The sequence below is a fragment of the Chanodichthys erythropterus genome, chromosome 18, assembly GCF_024489055.1.
Source record: "Chanodichthys erythropterus isolate Z2021 chromosome 18, ASM2448905v1, whole genome shotgun sequence".
NCBI classification, from domain to species: domain Eukaryota; kingdom Metazoa; phylum Chordata; class Actinopteri; order Cypriniformes; family Xenocyprididae; genus Chanodichthys; species Chanodichthys erythropterus.
This window is the reverse complement of record NC_090238.1, coordinates 17228176-17246943: the sequence shown is the minus strand read 5'-3', so window position 1 is coordinate 17246943 and position 18768 is coordinate 17228176. Positions and strand designations below refer to the sequence as shown.

The 18768-nt window shown below is 34.6% G+C and overlaps 1 protein-coding gene across 3 annotated transcripts in view; it reads left to right on the top strand.

Moving 5' to 3' along the window:
- Positions 1-364: 364 nt before the first annotated feature.
- mapkbp1 (mitogen-activated protein kinase binding protein 1) overlaps positions 365-18768 on the top strand; it is a 53994-nt gene continuing 35590 nt past the window's right edge. For all 3 annotated transcript variants that reach the window (XM_067367098.1, XM_067367099.1, XM_067367097.1), the window contains exons 1-2: positions 365-827; positions 5142-5233. In XM_067367098.1, coding sequence (XP_067223199.1) covers positions 714-827; positions 5142-5233 — 206 coding nt within the window. In that variant the 5' untranslated portion in view covers positions 365-713. The remainder of the gene's footprint in view (positions 828-5141; positions 5234-18768) is intronic.

Genomic DNA, 18768 nt, shown 5'->3' with positions numbered 1-18768 from the left:
TAAACGAATTGTCTACACCTTAGAGAAACACTGCAGTGTCACACAACTGCCCATTTGTGCAGTATAATCCGCCTAGTAGTCATGCCATGCGTATTATGTGTATTTAATGTATACTATGGCTAAGGCCTACCTTAATATTAATTAGGTCAAGCACGCGTTTTCCCGAGGTATCAACACGTCATCTCTTTAATATTCAGAAGTCAAGCAATCCCCCATAGCCGGAGCCGTTAATTGGCCAGTTGCCTACAGTGTCCGCCTCCAGACGTCAGCGTTTTAGCCAATCATAAAAGTGACTGAACGGACTCGCGTTCTGTGATTAATATTCATGAGCTTGGCCTTTACAGTAGTAGGATTTGTAAATACACACCGTACCGGCGAAGGTATCACGGCTGGAGGTGATTCGCGGAGCTTTCAGACCGTCAAACTGCTGACTCTAGACACGAAACATGGTCCATTTTAACAAACGGACGTTAGTGAGGAGCGCGTCTCTCACCGACAGGACTACCGCACTGGATTTAAAGCTCCTATAGCGCATCGCGATGACGGTTCCGGTGGATTGGTTTAGTATATGAAATAAAAGGCTATGATCAGACCATGGCTTACTTTAAACGCGTATCGTTTAATTGATTATCAGCTGTGACTGTAGAGCGAAGGGCTCCCCCACCGTTTGTTTGTTTGTTGGAAACGTTGATTCAACAGCACACCAAATCAAGATGTCAGTGGAAAATACAACTATCAAAAGTAGGCTTAAAAATCTGCTCCGATCGCCTTCCATCAAATTGAGAAGAAGTAAAGCTGGGAACAACAAAGAGAATCTCAGTAATAAGGTACAGTGCATTTACTAACATGACATGAAGCATGTATGGAATCTGTATCTGCAGTTGCCTGTAAATGTATCATCATCATGTATCGCTGTGATTTTCTGCAGTTTAATGCAAGGCGACGGTGATACTAATATGTCAGATTCTTTCCAGGGTTTATGTAAACTTTACAAAGGCATACTGTGGCTCTGTCGGTACAATGCAACAGCAAGAAAGCTGTAAATGCACTGACCTATATTTGCCACTTGTCACAAATAATTTCAATCCCTTGGAAGGGAAATATAATGCACAGTAATATAATGTAGTAGTAATTAATTTTTAAGCATTGGTAATATATTGCACAAATAGGCATTCGGATATACTCTGTTTTAAACAGTCAATTTATTATATAATATAATATTGGTTGCTTTTTTAGTTTGGAGATTTTTAGGACACACTTTCTTATATAATATAATCAATTTTTCAAGCAATGTTAAAATGTATGTTGTGTAATGCACAAATGCACTAGGATAGGATATACCAGGGTTTATAGCATGGATTTAGATACTTACAGGTTTACCAACTTAAACTCTAAACACGTCTTTGTTTCAAACAAAACACTTTGTATGTATGTACACATGCATCTCTTACATATAAGTATGAAATGCATAAGATATATTTCTTATTCTTTAAACATCCTTATTTAGAGCAGTATAGATATATGTGGTCTCACAGCTGTAAATCTGCGAACCGTTCTTTTGCTCTTGTTATTGTAACTGTAACTATTATTGTATCAGAGTAGTCATCCTTGACTCTTGCATTCCATTCAGATTGCCTGTTTACTGCTGCAGACCCTTGGGTGACTGTACTTCCCTTTCATACACAGGAGTCCCTGTGACCGTATGATTGTTGCAACTGCCTTGAATAACTCTGAGACCTCAGCTGCATATGATTTGTTGCTCATAAATTACACACTGTTGTTCACACTAGCACATTTTCGGTAACCGAATCCATGTCTATATGGAATGTTTCACAAGTCTGCATCGTGGTGTTCATAGTGTTGGCTAAGGTAGTATTATTGCTCAACTTTAGAGTCATGCTCCTGACTTGCATATTAAACTTCACCGTTTGTGCTACAGAATGGAACGATACCTCAGACTGTGTGGTTTGTGGAGAAGAGGTGTGCTATTACCTCCCTAAGTGATCAGATGTATGCTTTTCACTTGGCCAGTGATACATTTTGTGAGAAAATCACATACTCTTACAATAAAGGAGGAACTCGAGGTGTATTGTAGGACCAGAATATAATAAGCCATTTTAAGCATTTGGTTACTGAATGGTTGCAAAGCACTGTAATATTAAAAATACTAATTTAATATTGCATTGATCAGAGAAGACACCCTCTGCAATTTAACAGCCCTACTTGCATCCATTTCATGCAATTCATATTTTAAAAAATTGGAGTGGTACTATCGGAGTGTGTGGTGATCACTGCTCCAGAGACAATATCGTGTACTACCATTTAAGTGCTATGCAAAAGACTCTGTCAAGGTGCCTTTGTTCTGTATAAAAGAGCAGATCTGTCTCTCTCTGCCTAAAGCAGTTGAGGAATCTCTGGTGTACAGGGCCAGACAAAGGGATCTAAGCTTTGTGTAAGACTATATATCAGTTCAGCTCTTAGACCGGGTTCTGTTTTCTAAGGTTTACTTGCTGCATCAAAATCAAAGCCATCCCTCCAGGTGCTGTGCAGTTCATTGACTTCTGGCTCAAGGACTTTGCCATTCTCTGAGGATTCTACATACAGCGATTGCAAGAAAGTTTCTGGAAAAGTGCATGACACAGCCGTTGGTTCAGAAATTCCCATGAGAGATGCTGAATGAGAAATGGCTTAAAAACAGCATGAATTTGAAAACTAGCTCTTTTTCCGTTGTTCCAGGACTCCAAGGCACCAATAGACAGTGGATATATGGAGGTCTGTCAAAACATCTTTGGAAAGATGATAAATCAAAGCAACAACCTCAATTACAGTGCTTTTTATATTGGCATGTTCAGCACAAATTGTAGTAGGGGCTACATTCAGCTTACAGTAGGATAAAGAATGTACATGCGTAGCATCTGAAGTCTAAATGCTGACTTCGGCTAATGGATTTCTTGAAACCTGCATTTTTGAGGGATAAAACATCAATAAATGGAAAGAACACCGATATAGTGGGGAAGTGGTCTAAGATGGTCTAAAATGGCAGAATTAGAGGAGACCACTTCATAAACCAGGTGTTGTTCCTCTCATTTCTCCAATGACCTGTACTTAAAGTGGCCTTTGATTGATGTGAGAGAGTGTTCTCTGCTTGGATCATGTGACCATGCTTGCTTTGAAGAGTTGGTCTGACAAAGATTGTAATGCACAGAATAAAGGTATCAGATGTTGAACAGACAGGTACAGATGTTCAGTAAGCCGGGTTTCATGTGGTATTGCACTTAAAATGTTGAAAACACATGTGCGTACCTCATTGTTTTTTGTTAGAATTATGTTATTATGTGTTCATCGTGTATATATATATATATTATGCAATATTTAATAACAATAGCAACAACTTTGTATAATTGCATTTTAATTGCAAATAATTGCATTTTAAACGTGTTATACATGACTCAGTGCTTATGCAGTTGTACTGAAACATGGACACTATAATAAAAAATGCTAGGGGTGCACAATTAATCACATTTCTAATTGTGATTTCAATTACGGATACCACAATTATGTAATTGTTCAAAGGTGCAATTACAAAAAAAAATTCACATTATTCTGTGTGCTTGAGATGTTTTTTTCTTTCTAGGTTATCTTAAGTTTTTTTTTTCCATAATTTTAATTTTAGTATAACATTATAATATCATGCATATTTTTACCTTTTTTATTTAAAGAAACCAAAACAATGTACAGTTGGCATTTGAGGCTAAATGCTATATAGAAAAGCCATAAAAGAGTGTTTTCAGTTTATTTTCATAAAAAAAATCGGCATGAAGTTGCTTCAAAGAGTGGTATAAAGCTATTCAAATCATCATTCAATGTAAATTGTGATAATCGTAATTAATAATCACAATTACAATTTCAAGGAAATAATCGACAATTATGATTTTTGACACAATCGTGCAGCCTTAGGAAATGCTATTGAAACTATACATGGCCTGTTTGCAGATTTGTGCATTTTATATTTGAGTTAGTTCTTTTGCCTCAATCAATGTTTTCTTTGAGTTTGAGCAGTTCAGCTCTACCAAAAATGAAAATTCTGTCATCGTTTACTCACCCTCAAGTTGTTCCAAACTTGTGTGAATTTCTTCTTCTGCTGAACAAAAAAGAAGAAATTTTGAAGAATATGGGTAACCAAACAGTTGATGGGCCCCATTGACTTCCATAGTATGGGGAAAAAAATACTATAAGGTAAGTCAGTGATGCCCATCAACAACTTGAGGGTTAGTAAATGATGATTAGAATTTTCATTTTTGGGTGAACTGTCCCTTTAACAAAGCCTCATGGAAAATTTCTAGTTCACAATTTCCATTTAAGATGACAGCACCACTTTGGAGCATTAGGGAAGTCATTCTGTACTCTGGGCATTTAAAGTCTCCCGGGTTCTTTAAAAAAGTCTTGCATAATAAACTTTTTATATAAGTGGTCTTTATCTAACTAAATTTGTTGCACTCAGCTCCTGTACTGCTGTAATTTGCCAGCTCATCACTTACTGGCTAAATAGATATGATGTCTTTAGTATTTCACATAATTTATTTGCAGTCATTGACTCTGAACGTAGTTCTGACCTAATGTAATTATGAAACTCAATTTTCATCATGTATCTGATGCAATTTCTCTCTTTTTTTTTTTTTTTTTTTTAGATGTTCAATTTAACTTTATTTACATGTTGTTCATCATTCAACAATGAAATGCAGTATTCAAACAACATTAAAATAATGTTACAGGTCTGAGACCTGAACCGATATAATTTTATTTAACAATCTCGATTCATAACTATTTTACTTTTTGGCGAATTGGTGGCTAATTCGTATGAATTTGTATGTTCTCATTCATATGTTTTCGTACTATCTGCTTACACCCCAGTGGCAGTTAGGTTTAGGGGTTTGGGTTAGGGGACCTTCATGCTTAATTTTTCAATAATCGTACAACTCGCGTGATACAAATTCATACGAAATCGCTACCTCATAAATAGTTCCCGTGAGACTGGGTTATTATTTCACACTTTGTGACATTAAAGACTTTTTGTAACTTTAAGGATCTTGTAGTGCACATCATAAGTTTTGTTATTCCTCATTTTCCATGTAATTCCACAGGTGACGTTGGAGAAAGTTCTGGGAATCACTTCCGCTGGGAGTCGTGCTTTGGCGTGTGATCCACACTCAGGACTGCTTGCCTACCCGGCCGGGTGAGTAACATTTTTAGTAGTTTTATGTGACGCATGCTTAAATAACTAAGTGAATGTAGTCGATAGAATGATGATCTCTGATGAGTCAGATCTCACCTTGGAGGTAGTCACATGAAGGTGGTTAGTTTTCTAGCACATTGCTAAAGACCGAGCTTAATAAGTCATGTGATCTTCGTTCAGGAAGACTAATGGAGGAATTTCCTGTTGGAGAACAAGAGACTACAGGGAAGAGATAACAGTCTGATAACAGATGAGTGTTCTCTGAGGGAAATTAGGTGTGGTACAAACAGGAAGTTCTGAATCTGAAAGAAGATTTTGAGTGTGTGCTTCAGATATGGGCTATAATCTACTGAGGGCTAGTCTAGCATTTTACAGAAACAATTCAGCTCTCAAAACATCCTGTAGGTGCTGAGTTCTCTCTCCAAATCACAAATGTAGCTTCATTTTAGGATATTTTTTGCCTTCCAAATGGATTCAATTAGGGCAGTGGCCAAAAATAAAAATTCCTTTGGCGGATTTTTTTTTCTGGAAATGTGCACCTGGCTTTGTGATTTATCGCAAAACACACCGGCATTATTATTAAGTCATATTTTTTTTTTTACCATAGCAATACCCTAGTATTGTTTGAAATACCTTGGAGTGCCATGTTAATGCCATGTTGTATAAATAAGGCTTATACAGTTTCATGAAATAAGAGTGCCATTACCTTTTGATGCAATCACTTTACAGTTCCAGAGTATTTTTTTGTGAGGTCATCAAAGGCAGAACACATTATCAAGACAATCTGATAAAACTGATATTAAAATAGAATAGTTTACAGGTCCAAATAGGGCTGTGAGATTAATTGTAATTGATTTTAGATTTTTGGCTTCCTACAATTATGAAAACAAGATAATCTAAACTTTTATTGCCCACCAAAAATATGTTTTTTTTGCCATAATTGAGCTTTCCCAGTTCCAAAGCTTTACTCTACCAAGCTATAGTCAGTGTTACTTTAGCAATGCTGTCTATGTATATAAAGGAGAAAAACCTTCCTCTTCCTATCACATGGTGCTTGTAATCTGATTAACTTGTTAAGCTCTAGTGCTCTGAACTAAATTCCTAATTCTCTGTTGCCATAACATGTCTTCCTCCTAATGGGGAGGAAAAGTTTGGAAATTAAGTAATCAATATACTGTATATGTATACAATATAGTTCAAAAGTTTGGGGTCAGTAAGATTTTTATTTTGAAAGAAATTAAAATCAAAAGTAATAAAAGATGACAGTAAAAACATTTATATTGTCACAAAAGATTTATATTTCAAGTAAATGCTGTTCTTTCAAACTTTTTATTTTAGACTCCTGGAAAACGGGTATGAAGGTTTCCACAAAACTATTATGCAGTACATCTGTTTTCAGCATTGATAATAATTAGAAATGTTTCCTGAGTACCAAATCATCATATTAAAATAATTTGAAAAAAATCTTAGATTCCAAAAATTTGAACGGTAACATATAGCTAAAAAACAAATATTTCTGAGTGTGTTTGGCAATTGTGATTGATTCTCTTAGTAGCTGGAAGGCCACAATCAATTATTTTCTTTTACGTCATAGACTGTTGTGAAATGATGTTTAAATTTGTTTCATAAAATGTCTTAGTGGGCCCAGGACCAGGAACATGCATTACGACATAGACCGTTGTGAAATGATGTTTAAATTTGTTTCATAAAATGTCTTAGTGGGCCCAGGACCAGGAACATGCATTAATACTGTACATTTTGATTTCATATTTTGCCTCTAGAGTTTATTTGGTGGCCAATCCTAGAGTCAAGGTAAAATTGTTGCTATGCATCTTCAATATCCATAACCACATTTCCATCGCCTCATTCACAAGACTGTCAGGGAATCAGGGATAGAAGTATAATTCATTCAGTATGTCATATTGTGTTATCTCTGGGTGTTGATCATTCAGCTGATGAAACATTGAAAATATAATTCGTCAATGACGTGACGGGTCTTTTTTTTTTTTTTTTGTCCAAAGGCCATAATGATAATAAAAACAAAGATATGACATCCAAAATATGTAAGGTACAACTAGATCTCTTTTATTGAATCCAAAAGGTTTTTAATTATTTTTTGCTACATATAAAGGTATTTTACAGATTTTGAAGGGTCATTCGGTTTAACCAAACATAGGCCAATACAGCCATTTCAGTTGTGATTAAAATATCTTAAAATGAAATAAATGGCATGATTTTATAACATCATATATCAACATGGTATTAAAATTTTGTGTAGAAGTCGTTGCTTTGTTTTTAAAAGAATGTCCAGAAAAATGAATTTTGTTGATGTAATTCGGAGTAACCAATATAAAGGGACCATTTTGGAGCGAGTCATGCGGTCAAAATCATGTGACAAGGATGTGGCATCATTCAGACACCTGCAAAGGTGAAGCAAAGTAACAAACTCTCTTTTTAACTATTTGAAAAATTCATGTTTTCACTTGCTTATGCGCATGTCCCATAACATCAGGTCATTCAGTACAACCGCTATAAAACATGGAAAATGTTGGAATATTTTAAAAACTTGTACTAAATATAAAAGGGTTGATTGTATTTTTATTTGCTAGCTAGCAAGCTAACCTGCTAGTTAGCTAGATATCAGCCTGTTAGCATTGTTTAAAAAAATATCATAATTCAGTATAACCAAAAGTGTCATTCAGTAAAACCAAATTTTGGTTAAACCGAATGACTTTTTTGGTGACAAATTTTGTCCATCTTGTAAAAAATGACAAAAGCAGTGTTAATTGATTATAAAAACCACATAATCGCATTGTTAACACTGAATAAAACTTCAAAATTAATTATATCCATTATGTTTTTTACACTTTTAAAAACCTTTTTCGTCAATGACCTGTTTTAAAAAAACATGGGTTATGAAAAATTCAACATGTCCTGGCTATAACCTTAAGACAGTATAACATATTGAACAAACTGTACTACTATCTGCAATCAATTGACTGCAGTAGGAAAGTAGAAGTTCTCTTCTTATTTTTAAGGCTAACACAGCTCCCATAACAAACTCCACCCTATGCTAGGTCAGCAGTTTGATTGAGCCAAGCGAGCATTTGGTGCAGATGTCTTGGCTTGATATAGGTTGGAAAATTAGCGCAGACTTATGCAGCTGTCACAGATAGACAGACCCCACATGTATATTAAAAACCATGCCAGTTTTCTAAGAGGGGAATGAAATGCATTTTCATTGTTTGAAGACTGTGCCGATGCTGTAAACAAATGTGAGGTTATCTGAGGTTGAGTTTTATGGTGCTGTAGTTTAATCGAGTGCATGTGCACATAAATTTATATGTAGCTCCTGTAAATAAAAAGGAACCAACTCGATGGTGAAATCTGAATGTAATTTCAGGTCTAAAGAGCATTTAACTCCATCTGGACTGTAACTTAAATTAATTAAAGATGAAGCTTTCTGCAGGGAGCTGTCCTGTTTTCATGAATTTTACCTAAATGAGCACATTTGTGCAAGGACTACTTTAGGACACTCTGGTTCTACCTGACAGATTTCGATTTGATCTCGGAAAATTCACTCTGGTAGTGTGCTGATTTTTTATTTTTTTTATCTAATGTTGGAAACTTGCTGATTTTTATACTGTTCAAACTGTATATTGTATCCCCTAACCCAACCCCTAAATCTACCCATAACAGAAAACTTTATGCGTTTTTACATTTTCAAAAAAACATCAATTAGTATGATTTATAAGCTTTTTTCCTCATGGGGACCAGAAAATGTCTCCACAAGGACAAGGATTTTGGATATTGCCATCTTTGTGGGGACATTTTGTCCCCATAATGTAGGGTTTAACAAGACCACACACACACGTGTTGGGTTTTCATGTTTTGTGGAGACTTTCCATAGACATAATGATTTTTATACTGTACAAAACTGTGTATTCTATATCCTAACCCTAAAGGCCCCGATATACTTCAAACGAAATCGAAGAACGAACTGATGTGACGTAATTTCGAACAAAATCAGGCCAAAACGATGTTCGTTTTGTGTTCTTTTTGGAAGTTCGAAGCGGTTTGCCAAAGCGAACTTGCAGGAAAAGTTCGCTCTAGCTGCAAAACACCTTCATACTACCATTGGTCAGTGACGATAACGTAATAGGAGGTGTGGGCCGAGGCTCTGCCTTCATTCACGTGGAACGCTTCTTTGACTCATTTCGAGTGTTTGAGTTCGTTGAGGTAAGATCTCCACGGGTGAAAACATGAACACTCTGGATAGCTGCTCTATAGTACAAAATGAAGTTGTGCTTTGTTTGATACTCTAAAGCTGCTTGATTTTAAGCGATCTGTTGAATAAAGTGCTAATTTGCAGAGCTTGTGCTAACATACCCATGTTGTTATGATCAGATGCTTTTTTTATGCTTTCTATAAAAAATGCTTGCTGTTTTATTATTTTGTTGTGTTTATTTTGTTACTGAGAAGAAAGTGCACGGCATATATTTACATATTCATCTAAACGTCGCTCTCAGCAGTGTGCTTTCATCGTGGGGACCAAAAAATGTCCCCGCAAGGTCAAAAAGTACTGGTATTACTATCTTTGTGGGGAGAAAGACACACATGGAATCATTCCATGAGCCTATTTAAACATTGTCATGATTCCTACAATGTTTTTACTCTTTGTCTTGAGGTGAAATACTGTAAAACTCCTTATTAGGAATTGTTGAACAGTATAATGTCAGCGTTATTCTGAGGGGTGAGTGAATAGTTTGTGTGCTTCAGGATGGAGTCTTCAAAGTCACAAAGCCAGAAAAAAACAGGAAAAACCAGAAAGAGACAATGCAAGCTAACTGACACATGTCTATTTCATTTTTCTTGGAGATCCAGAGAAAGCTATGGTTGCACCTGTTGTGTTTTAGCATGCATTGAGTTTCTCAGTTTAGCTTTCAATACTGTGTAATCACAGGCACAACCAAAAACAAATGAGATTAGAATCATGTTTATGTATGGAACACACGTACTGAAGTAAACAGAACAATTTATTGCAAATCTGCAAGATCATTTATAAATAATAGGGCACCCTGTGCTAATTTATCTATATCTTCATCTAGGAACTGTATTTGAGTGTTTGAATGATGAATGAGTTCTGGTGTATTGGTGTAGAATAGATATGAGCGTAATGAATAAACGGCCTTCTGTGTTAATCATAGATGCATGAAAATGTGTGTCACAGTCTCTCGCCCTTGTGCGCTGCGGTAAAGTGGGTCAGTAGAGCTGAACAGACCAATGCAATGAGGAGAAATGAAAGAAAAGAGAATGACGGATGTAAGGGAAGCAGGAAAGAGTGACATGGGGGAAGTGAAAAAATAAAGGAAGGTTGTAGGAATAGAGGTTAGTTTAGCAGCATTGCTGTGGTATGTGTGGTCTTTCTCTGTGCTGCATTGCAGTATTCAGCGGTCGTGAGGCTCTCCTGCTCCACACACACACTCTCTAATGACATCTCGCGCTCTGAGAGGAGAGCCGCAATCTAAAGACACCCGCGGGAATACAAAACAAGTAGAAACCACTCATGCTGGAGATCGTGTTAGGATAGATTAAAAGTATCATTTTTACTCTGAGTCTGCTGTCGTGTACTTGAAAAAGCCTTTGTGGACAATAATTGAAAATCATTGTTGTGTTGTACACCCTGTTGGCTGCTTGTGTACAGATGAGAACTGAATTCATTCATTTGAACTGAATTTATGTCACACTTTCTTTGCGTACTGCTGTAAGTCATTAGAGAACATAATATTTTGCATACAGATACAAGCATAATATGCAACATACACACACGCACATAGTCAATGCATTCTCTCTAGCCATCAATTTAACTCCCTTGAAGGTCACTGCGGAAAGGGAATGCTGTTTGCAGGACCAGTCTATACGAAAGCAAACATTGGAATCCCTTTACTAACGGTCTCTTCCACAAGGTTGTTAGTGATGTATACAGATCATGGTCACTTTAAAGATTATTTATGGAATGTTACTTTTTACCAAAACTTCATGAGTTATGAATTAAACAGGACATAAGGAGGCTATATTTGAAGTGAGTTACTATACTATACTATACTATACTATACTATACTATACTATACTATACTATACTATACTATACTATACTATACTATACTATACTATACTATACTCTAATCATTTTTGATTATTATTAACTCATTTTTGGACAGGCTGTCATACAAAGAAATTATGAATATTTTTTATAATAACTATAATAATATATATATTATTATAGTTATTATAAAAAATATTCATAATTTCTTTGTATGACAGCCTGTCCAAAAATGAGGTCCACACAATTTGGCATTTTTGGCATAATGCAGTTTTCATTGCATTACCAATAAATTATATATAACACATTTTTTGAAGGGTGAAGATGTTTTCTAGGCCAGACATCACTTTTGGCCATGTCTATATATATTTTATATGTATGTGAAATGTATTATACTACATAGGCTACAGTAATAGAATATATATATATATATATATATATATATATATATATATATATATATATATATATATATATATATATATATATATATATATATATATATATATATATATATATATATATATATATATATATATATATATATATATATATATATATATATATATATATATATATATATATATATATACATAGATATATATATATTTATATAGATAGATATATATATATAGATATATATTGATATATAAATATAGATATAGATATAGATATATATATATATAGATATAGATATAGATATAGATATATATATAGATATATATATAGATATAGATATAGATATATATATAGATATAGATATATATATAGATATATATATAGATATATATATATATATAGATATATATATAGATATAGATATATATATATATATATATATATATATATATATATATATATATAGATATATATAGATATGACTATATATAACTGAAATTTATGAAACCTTTTTTGTTTGCAAGTTTTATTTATTGTTTTATTTATTATTATTGTTTTATTTATCCTTAATATTGCAATTCCGGTTGGTGACGATGGTGGCACAGATAAGTAGGAAGGTTGCCTAAGCACAGCATAGTACCAGGTCATCCCTACAGTGCATAATCCTCTGCCATCTGAAAGCGTGCTGACTGCTGCGCCCAGACGCACAGGATTAGGGCGTCCTGGTCACCATCTGTCTGGAGCTGAGGAGTGAACAGCCCTGGATCAATGGGGAGGTCCTGCTAATAGCCAGACTTATGGCTGGGCTCGGTCTTGGAAAGCAATACTCCTGGAAGTCTTTGATTATGATAGGGAGTGATGCTGTGTGTGTGCCTCACCACCTGTCTCTGTTTTATCCCACTCACCAGATGGAGCAAGACTACAACTGTCCTTATGTACTGGCCACAACATTTGATCTGCCTCGTCTTGAACGCTTGTACACACACACACAAAAACACACACTTTGTGAGGACATTCATTGACGCATTGCAATCTCTAGCTCCTTACCCTAACCCTACCCATCACAACTAAGTGTCAAACCCAAACCCTTATCCTAAACCTACTCTTAACCTAATTATAAAAATATACTTAAAACCAAGCCTTGACCCTCAAACAGGCCTTTAAAGGGGTCTCAGAAAGGCCAAAATGTCCTCGCTGTACTCTTTGTCTTCACTCCTATGGTCTAAAACTCAAACCAGTCCTCACAAAGACACATGCATACACACATACACAGAGGGAGACGTACACAAAAATGTCTACATGCAGAACATTTGTGAAACCTGAGAGATTATAACACAAGCTGTTTAAGATCTGTTTATCTTTATCCTCTGCCATACTACAGCTTGAATGAGTGGACAGTCTCTTGCTGTTTTTTCAACCAATCAGACTTGATGCTGTTCATAGTAATGCTGTAATTTAATCGGCACACTAGAACCTGTTGAACATGTCTTTAAACTGGAATGGTAGTTAGTAATGCTTGCTCCTCTTTACATGTCTTTAAACTGGAATGGTAGTTAGTAATGCTTGCTCCTCTTTACGTTTAGGAGTTTGTTAAAACCAAATCAAGATGGCCGCCTTGATAGCAGCACGCATACGTCGGGGTTGAACAAAGTGAATTAAAACTATTAAGTGAAAACTATTAAGTGAATTAAAACTGGACATCAAATGAGTTATTAAACGAAGCAGACATGCCACCTAAGAAAGCAAGTAATTATGTGGAGGAAGAGTTGGATGATATTAAAAAATCGCTTGAATCCATAACGGAAAAGCTTTCCAATGTGGGTGAACAGCAAGCTCAAATAGTAAGCCTACTGACTGAAGTCAAGGAGCTGAAGGAAATCCTGAAAGAAAAGGATAAGGTTATTTGCGCACTGGAGAGAAGAGTTGATGATTTAGAACAATATATGCGGTCGGAGGAAGTAATCATAAATGGATTGGAAACGAAACATCAAACTTATGCGAGAGCAACTGCCGCTAGTACCGGCGAAATGAATGAGGGCGAGAACGCACCGGCGGACGAGCTACAAACACTCGAACGGCAGGTCATAACATACCTTGCAAGTAAGAGTATCTGTGTTAAAACGGAGGATATATCTGCTTGTTATGTGCTTCCTAGAAAGAACCGCACTGCCAAACCAGCAATAATAGTTCGTTTTGTGAGCAGAAGAAACAAAGCTGAACTACTGCGCCAGGCTCGGAAGCTTAAAGGGACTGGGGTGTACATTAATGAACACCTTACCAAAAAGAACGCCGATATTGCGAGACAAGCGCGGAGTTTATGGAAGCAAAACAAGATACAAGCAACGTGGAGTAGAAATGGTCGTGTGATGATTCGATTAAATGGAACGCCAGAAGAAGCAAGAGTGATCGTGGTAAGGGAAATCATCGATCTGGAAAAGTTTAAATGACTATTATGGGGACATTGCTGAACGAATTTTGTTATATTATGAGTGTTTTAATTAATGTTAAGTTGATTTTCTATAATAAGAAGGCTTTTGTGTTAAAAGGAAGACCTGTAAACTTGGATATAAGATTTTCGTTAAAAGTTGTCTGTCTAATGGCCTAAGACCAAGGATCAACTCTTATCCTAGCCTAAATGAATTGGATATTTATCAGCAGAATGCTTATTTATTTTGTTTTGTTTTTTATTTTAATTTTTTGTTTGTAGATAGTTATTTATTTGTTTTCTTCTGTTTATTATTTCATTTGTGGGGATGGGGAAGGATATGATATTAGTAATGAGTAATACAGATCCAGAAAATGATATAAACCTAATTTCTAATTTAGGCATTCATGAAGATGATGACATAGACTTATTTGACACATCCAACAACTTATTTGACTTGTATAATTTTAAATTTATCAGACCCAACAAGTATGATATTGAGAGAGAGATTGACCCAGAAACTCATCTTTACAATGAACTAAATTGTCAGTATTATACAGAAGAACAATTTAATAGTAAAGTCAATATGAAACAATCTTTATCTGTAATACATTTCAATAGTAGAAGTTTATGGAAAAATTTTGCTAAAATTAAAGATTATTTAAACAATTTTCCAAAGTTTAGTATAGTGGCTATTTCTGAAACATGGCTGGATAAGGATAAGGTATCAGATGTAGAGCTGGATGGATATGAACTGTTTGTAATGAATAGGGAAGATAAAAAAGGAGGTGGAGTTGCTATTTATGTGGATTCTAATTTGCAATCTAATTTAGTAAATAATATGTCAACAACAATTGATAATGTCTTAGAATGTGTGACTGTTGAAGTTAAAATTGAAAAAAAGAAAAAATGTAATTGTTAGTTGTATGTATAGGACTCCTGGTTCACCACTTGAAACTTTCAATGAATTTATAGTAGATTTATATCAAAGTCAAAGTGGAAACAGGACCTATATTGTCTGTGGGGACTTTAATGTTAACCTGCTTAATCCGGGAGAACATAGAGGGACCACAGATTTTATTAACACCTTCTATAATATTACATTATTTCCAGTAATAGTAAAACCAAGTAGGATAACAACAACAACAGCAACATTAATAGATAATATTTTTACTAATGAAATGGATAAATTAGATGCAGGGCTTTTAATAACAGATATTAGTGACCATCTACCTGTTTTTGCAGTTTTCCAAAATGTATGTAAAGTGAATTCCAGGTCAACATATGAGTCCAGAATTGTGAGACACAGAACACCAGAAGCAATAGAAGTATTTAAAGAGGAATTGGGCCGGCAAAATTGGGATGAGGTCTATGGTTATGAAAACCCAAATGAGGCTTATGATGTTTTTCTGGAAAAAATATTAAAAATTTACGATAAATGCTGTCCACTTAAAGCAATCAAAGTCACTAATTTTAGTCACTAACTTTTTTTTCCTGTTCTATTCTAATATATATTATATTATATTATATTATATTATATTATATTATATTATATTATATTATATTATATTATATATTAGAATAGAACAGGAAAAAAAAAAAAAAATATATATATATATATATATTTTTTATTTTTTTATATATATATAAGGGCCCGTTTTTACAATGAATTCTTAAGAATAAAATTCTTCTTACATGCTATAAGAAATATGTTTTCTTATATTCTAACTTGAGTTAAAGGATTAGTCCACTTTCAAATAAAAATTTCCTGATAATTTACTCACCCCCATGTCATCCAAGATGTCCATGTCCTTCTTTCTTCAGTTGAAAAGAAATTAAGGTTTTTGGTGAAACATTCCAGGATTATTTTCCTTATAGTGGACTTCAGTGGTCTCCAAACAGTTGAAGGTCAAAATTACAGTTTCAGTGCAGCTTCAAAGGGCTTTAAACGATACCAGACGAGGAATAGGGGTCTTATCTAGCGAAAGTCATTTAAAAAAAAAAAAAAATTATATACATTTTAACCATAAATGCTCATCTGCAACTAGCTCTCTTCTTCTTCTTTTCTATTAGCAGCGTCTACACTGCAGGAATTCTAAGTGTATTACTGCCCTCCTCAGGTCAAAGTTTATACTAATTGTTATATACTTGCACTAGCATATTGTATATGACAATTTAGTTAAAGCTTTGAACTAAAGTGTTTTGTTGTTGTTGTTTTCAAATATTAAGCATTCCCACATAACACTACAAAGAATACACACTAATATTAATAGTGGTGTGCAGGAGTTCAGCAAGAACCACCAATCAGATAACATTAAAGCCTTTACATTTCTAATTAAGAAAAAAATAAGAATGCGTGTTCTTTAGAAAATATGAGAACTGAGAAATATGAGAATTTTACTTCGGAACATCCTTGTGAACTTCTTAGAATTGTTGAAATTCTTGAAAATGTTGTAACTTCTTAAGAAGATTTTTGTGAATCTGGCCTTAGAATACAATAGAAATTGGAACTTTTAACTTGGACCAGTAAGCAACACCCTAGAAACCACCCAAAACACTGTAGCAACAGCCTAGCAGCACACTAATAAACACAAAGAACGCCTAGAAAAGTGCATTTCAACACTCCCAAGTGTTGCACCATACCCAAGTAATGGTGAGTTTTGCCAAAGAAAGTACCACTTTATAAAGATCTATTTTATAAGTTGTTGCTCTATTGTAGTATTTTAAAGTACTTAACATCGAGCTTTGAATATTATCTAATTATTTTGGGTATTCATGTGTAGTTTGCTCTTTATTTATTAACAAGCTGCTACCAAAATGTTAAGTTGCTCTATCATGGATTAGGTATGATATGGAGAACTGCATTATAGAGGGTTTTGGTAGGCTAACATCAGTTGAGTGTGTAGTCATTTGTTCAATTCATGCACTGCTACACTCGACTTGGCTTATTTGATTCCCTGCTAGGTGAGATAATGAGCTGGATCAGCCTTTTCCGGGCTGCACAGAGCACACGATGGCACATGTGGGCCCTTCCAAGTGCCACAACAGCCAATACATGCAGAAGTAAGAGACATGAGGATTGCTTGTTTACATGTTTCGTATCTCATGGTTTAAGTAAACTTCCTCATTGCAGAGCTGTTCTCATGAAATTTGTCAAGTTTCATGTTTTAATTACTACAATGACATTCACATTCTGTAGAAATTTCAGTTTAGCTCTAGGCTTAAACTGTGCAGTGATAGATCTACTGTAAATAGTGTGGTGAGACATGAACAAGTTGTGTATAGAGTAACATGAATCTTCTCATTGGCTCTGGGTGGTGAATCTTTGTCACATTTGAGTAGATAACCAAGAGTTTGGGCATTCTGCCCTCATTTCTCCTCTAGCTTTGCTCACCAGATAGAAACTGCATTATTATCCTAGTTCAGCCCTACAATGATTTTCCCAATGCAGGCTCTCGGGAGGAGAGTCTGTGTTGAAATGTGTGCCAGAGGGAACATGCAGCTCTCATTACAATTAAAAAAAATAATAAAATTGGCACACAAATATTGTTTTCATTTCAGTTGTTGATTCTGGTGGTGAAAATTTATTTAGATGCTCACTGAGTAAAATGTGAGTCCTTTCAAAGATCGATTGATTGTGATTGTTTTCTGGTTAAAGTACAGTTACAATGGAGGGATTGTTTTTATTGTAACTAAAACTAAACTAGGTGGTGATTGATATAAAGCTGAAATAAAGCTGAATTAAAGTTAAAATAAAACCTAAGTGTGAAAAACTTTATAAATGTTTATAAAATAAATTTATAAATGTTGCCTTAAAGGAACACTCCACTTTTTTTGAAAATAGGCTCATTTTCCAACTCCCCTAGAGTTAAACAGCTGAGTTTTACCATTTTCGAATCCATTCAGCAGATCTCCGGGTCTGGCGGTACCACTTTTAGCATAGCTTAGCATAGTTCATTGAATCTGATTAGACCTCGCTCAAAAATGACCAAAGAGTTTCAATATTTTTCCTATTTAAAACTTGACTCTTCTGTAGTTAAATCGTGTACTAAGACCGACAGAAAATGAAAAGTTGCGATTTTCTAGGCTGATATGGCTAGGAACTATACTCTCATTCAGGCGTAATAATCAAGGAACTTTGCTGTCGTACCATGAGTGCAGCAGGCACAATTATGTAATAATGCAAGATGCTAACGGTCTAATCAGATTCAATGAACTATGCTAAGCTATGCTAAAAGTGGTACCGCCAGAACCGGAGATCAGCTGAATGGATTTGAAAACAGTAAAACTCAACTGTTTAACTCTAAGGGAGTTGGAAAATGAGCCTATTTTCAAAAAAAACGTGGAGTGTTTCTTTAACAGCTAAATAAAGCATTAAAATGACTAAAATTAAAACCGAAATTAAAAATAAATTAAAACTAAATAAAAATATTTAAAAATAATATATAAAGAAAATGACAAAAGCACATAAAACTACTTAAACTAAAAATAAATCAATTCAAAACATTAATAAATACTGTAATAGTATATAAATAATACAAAATAACACTGACGGTTCAATACAAGCTTTCTTTATACAAACTCAAACAATGATGTTTATCCTACATC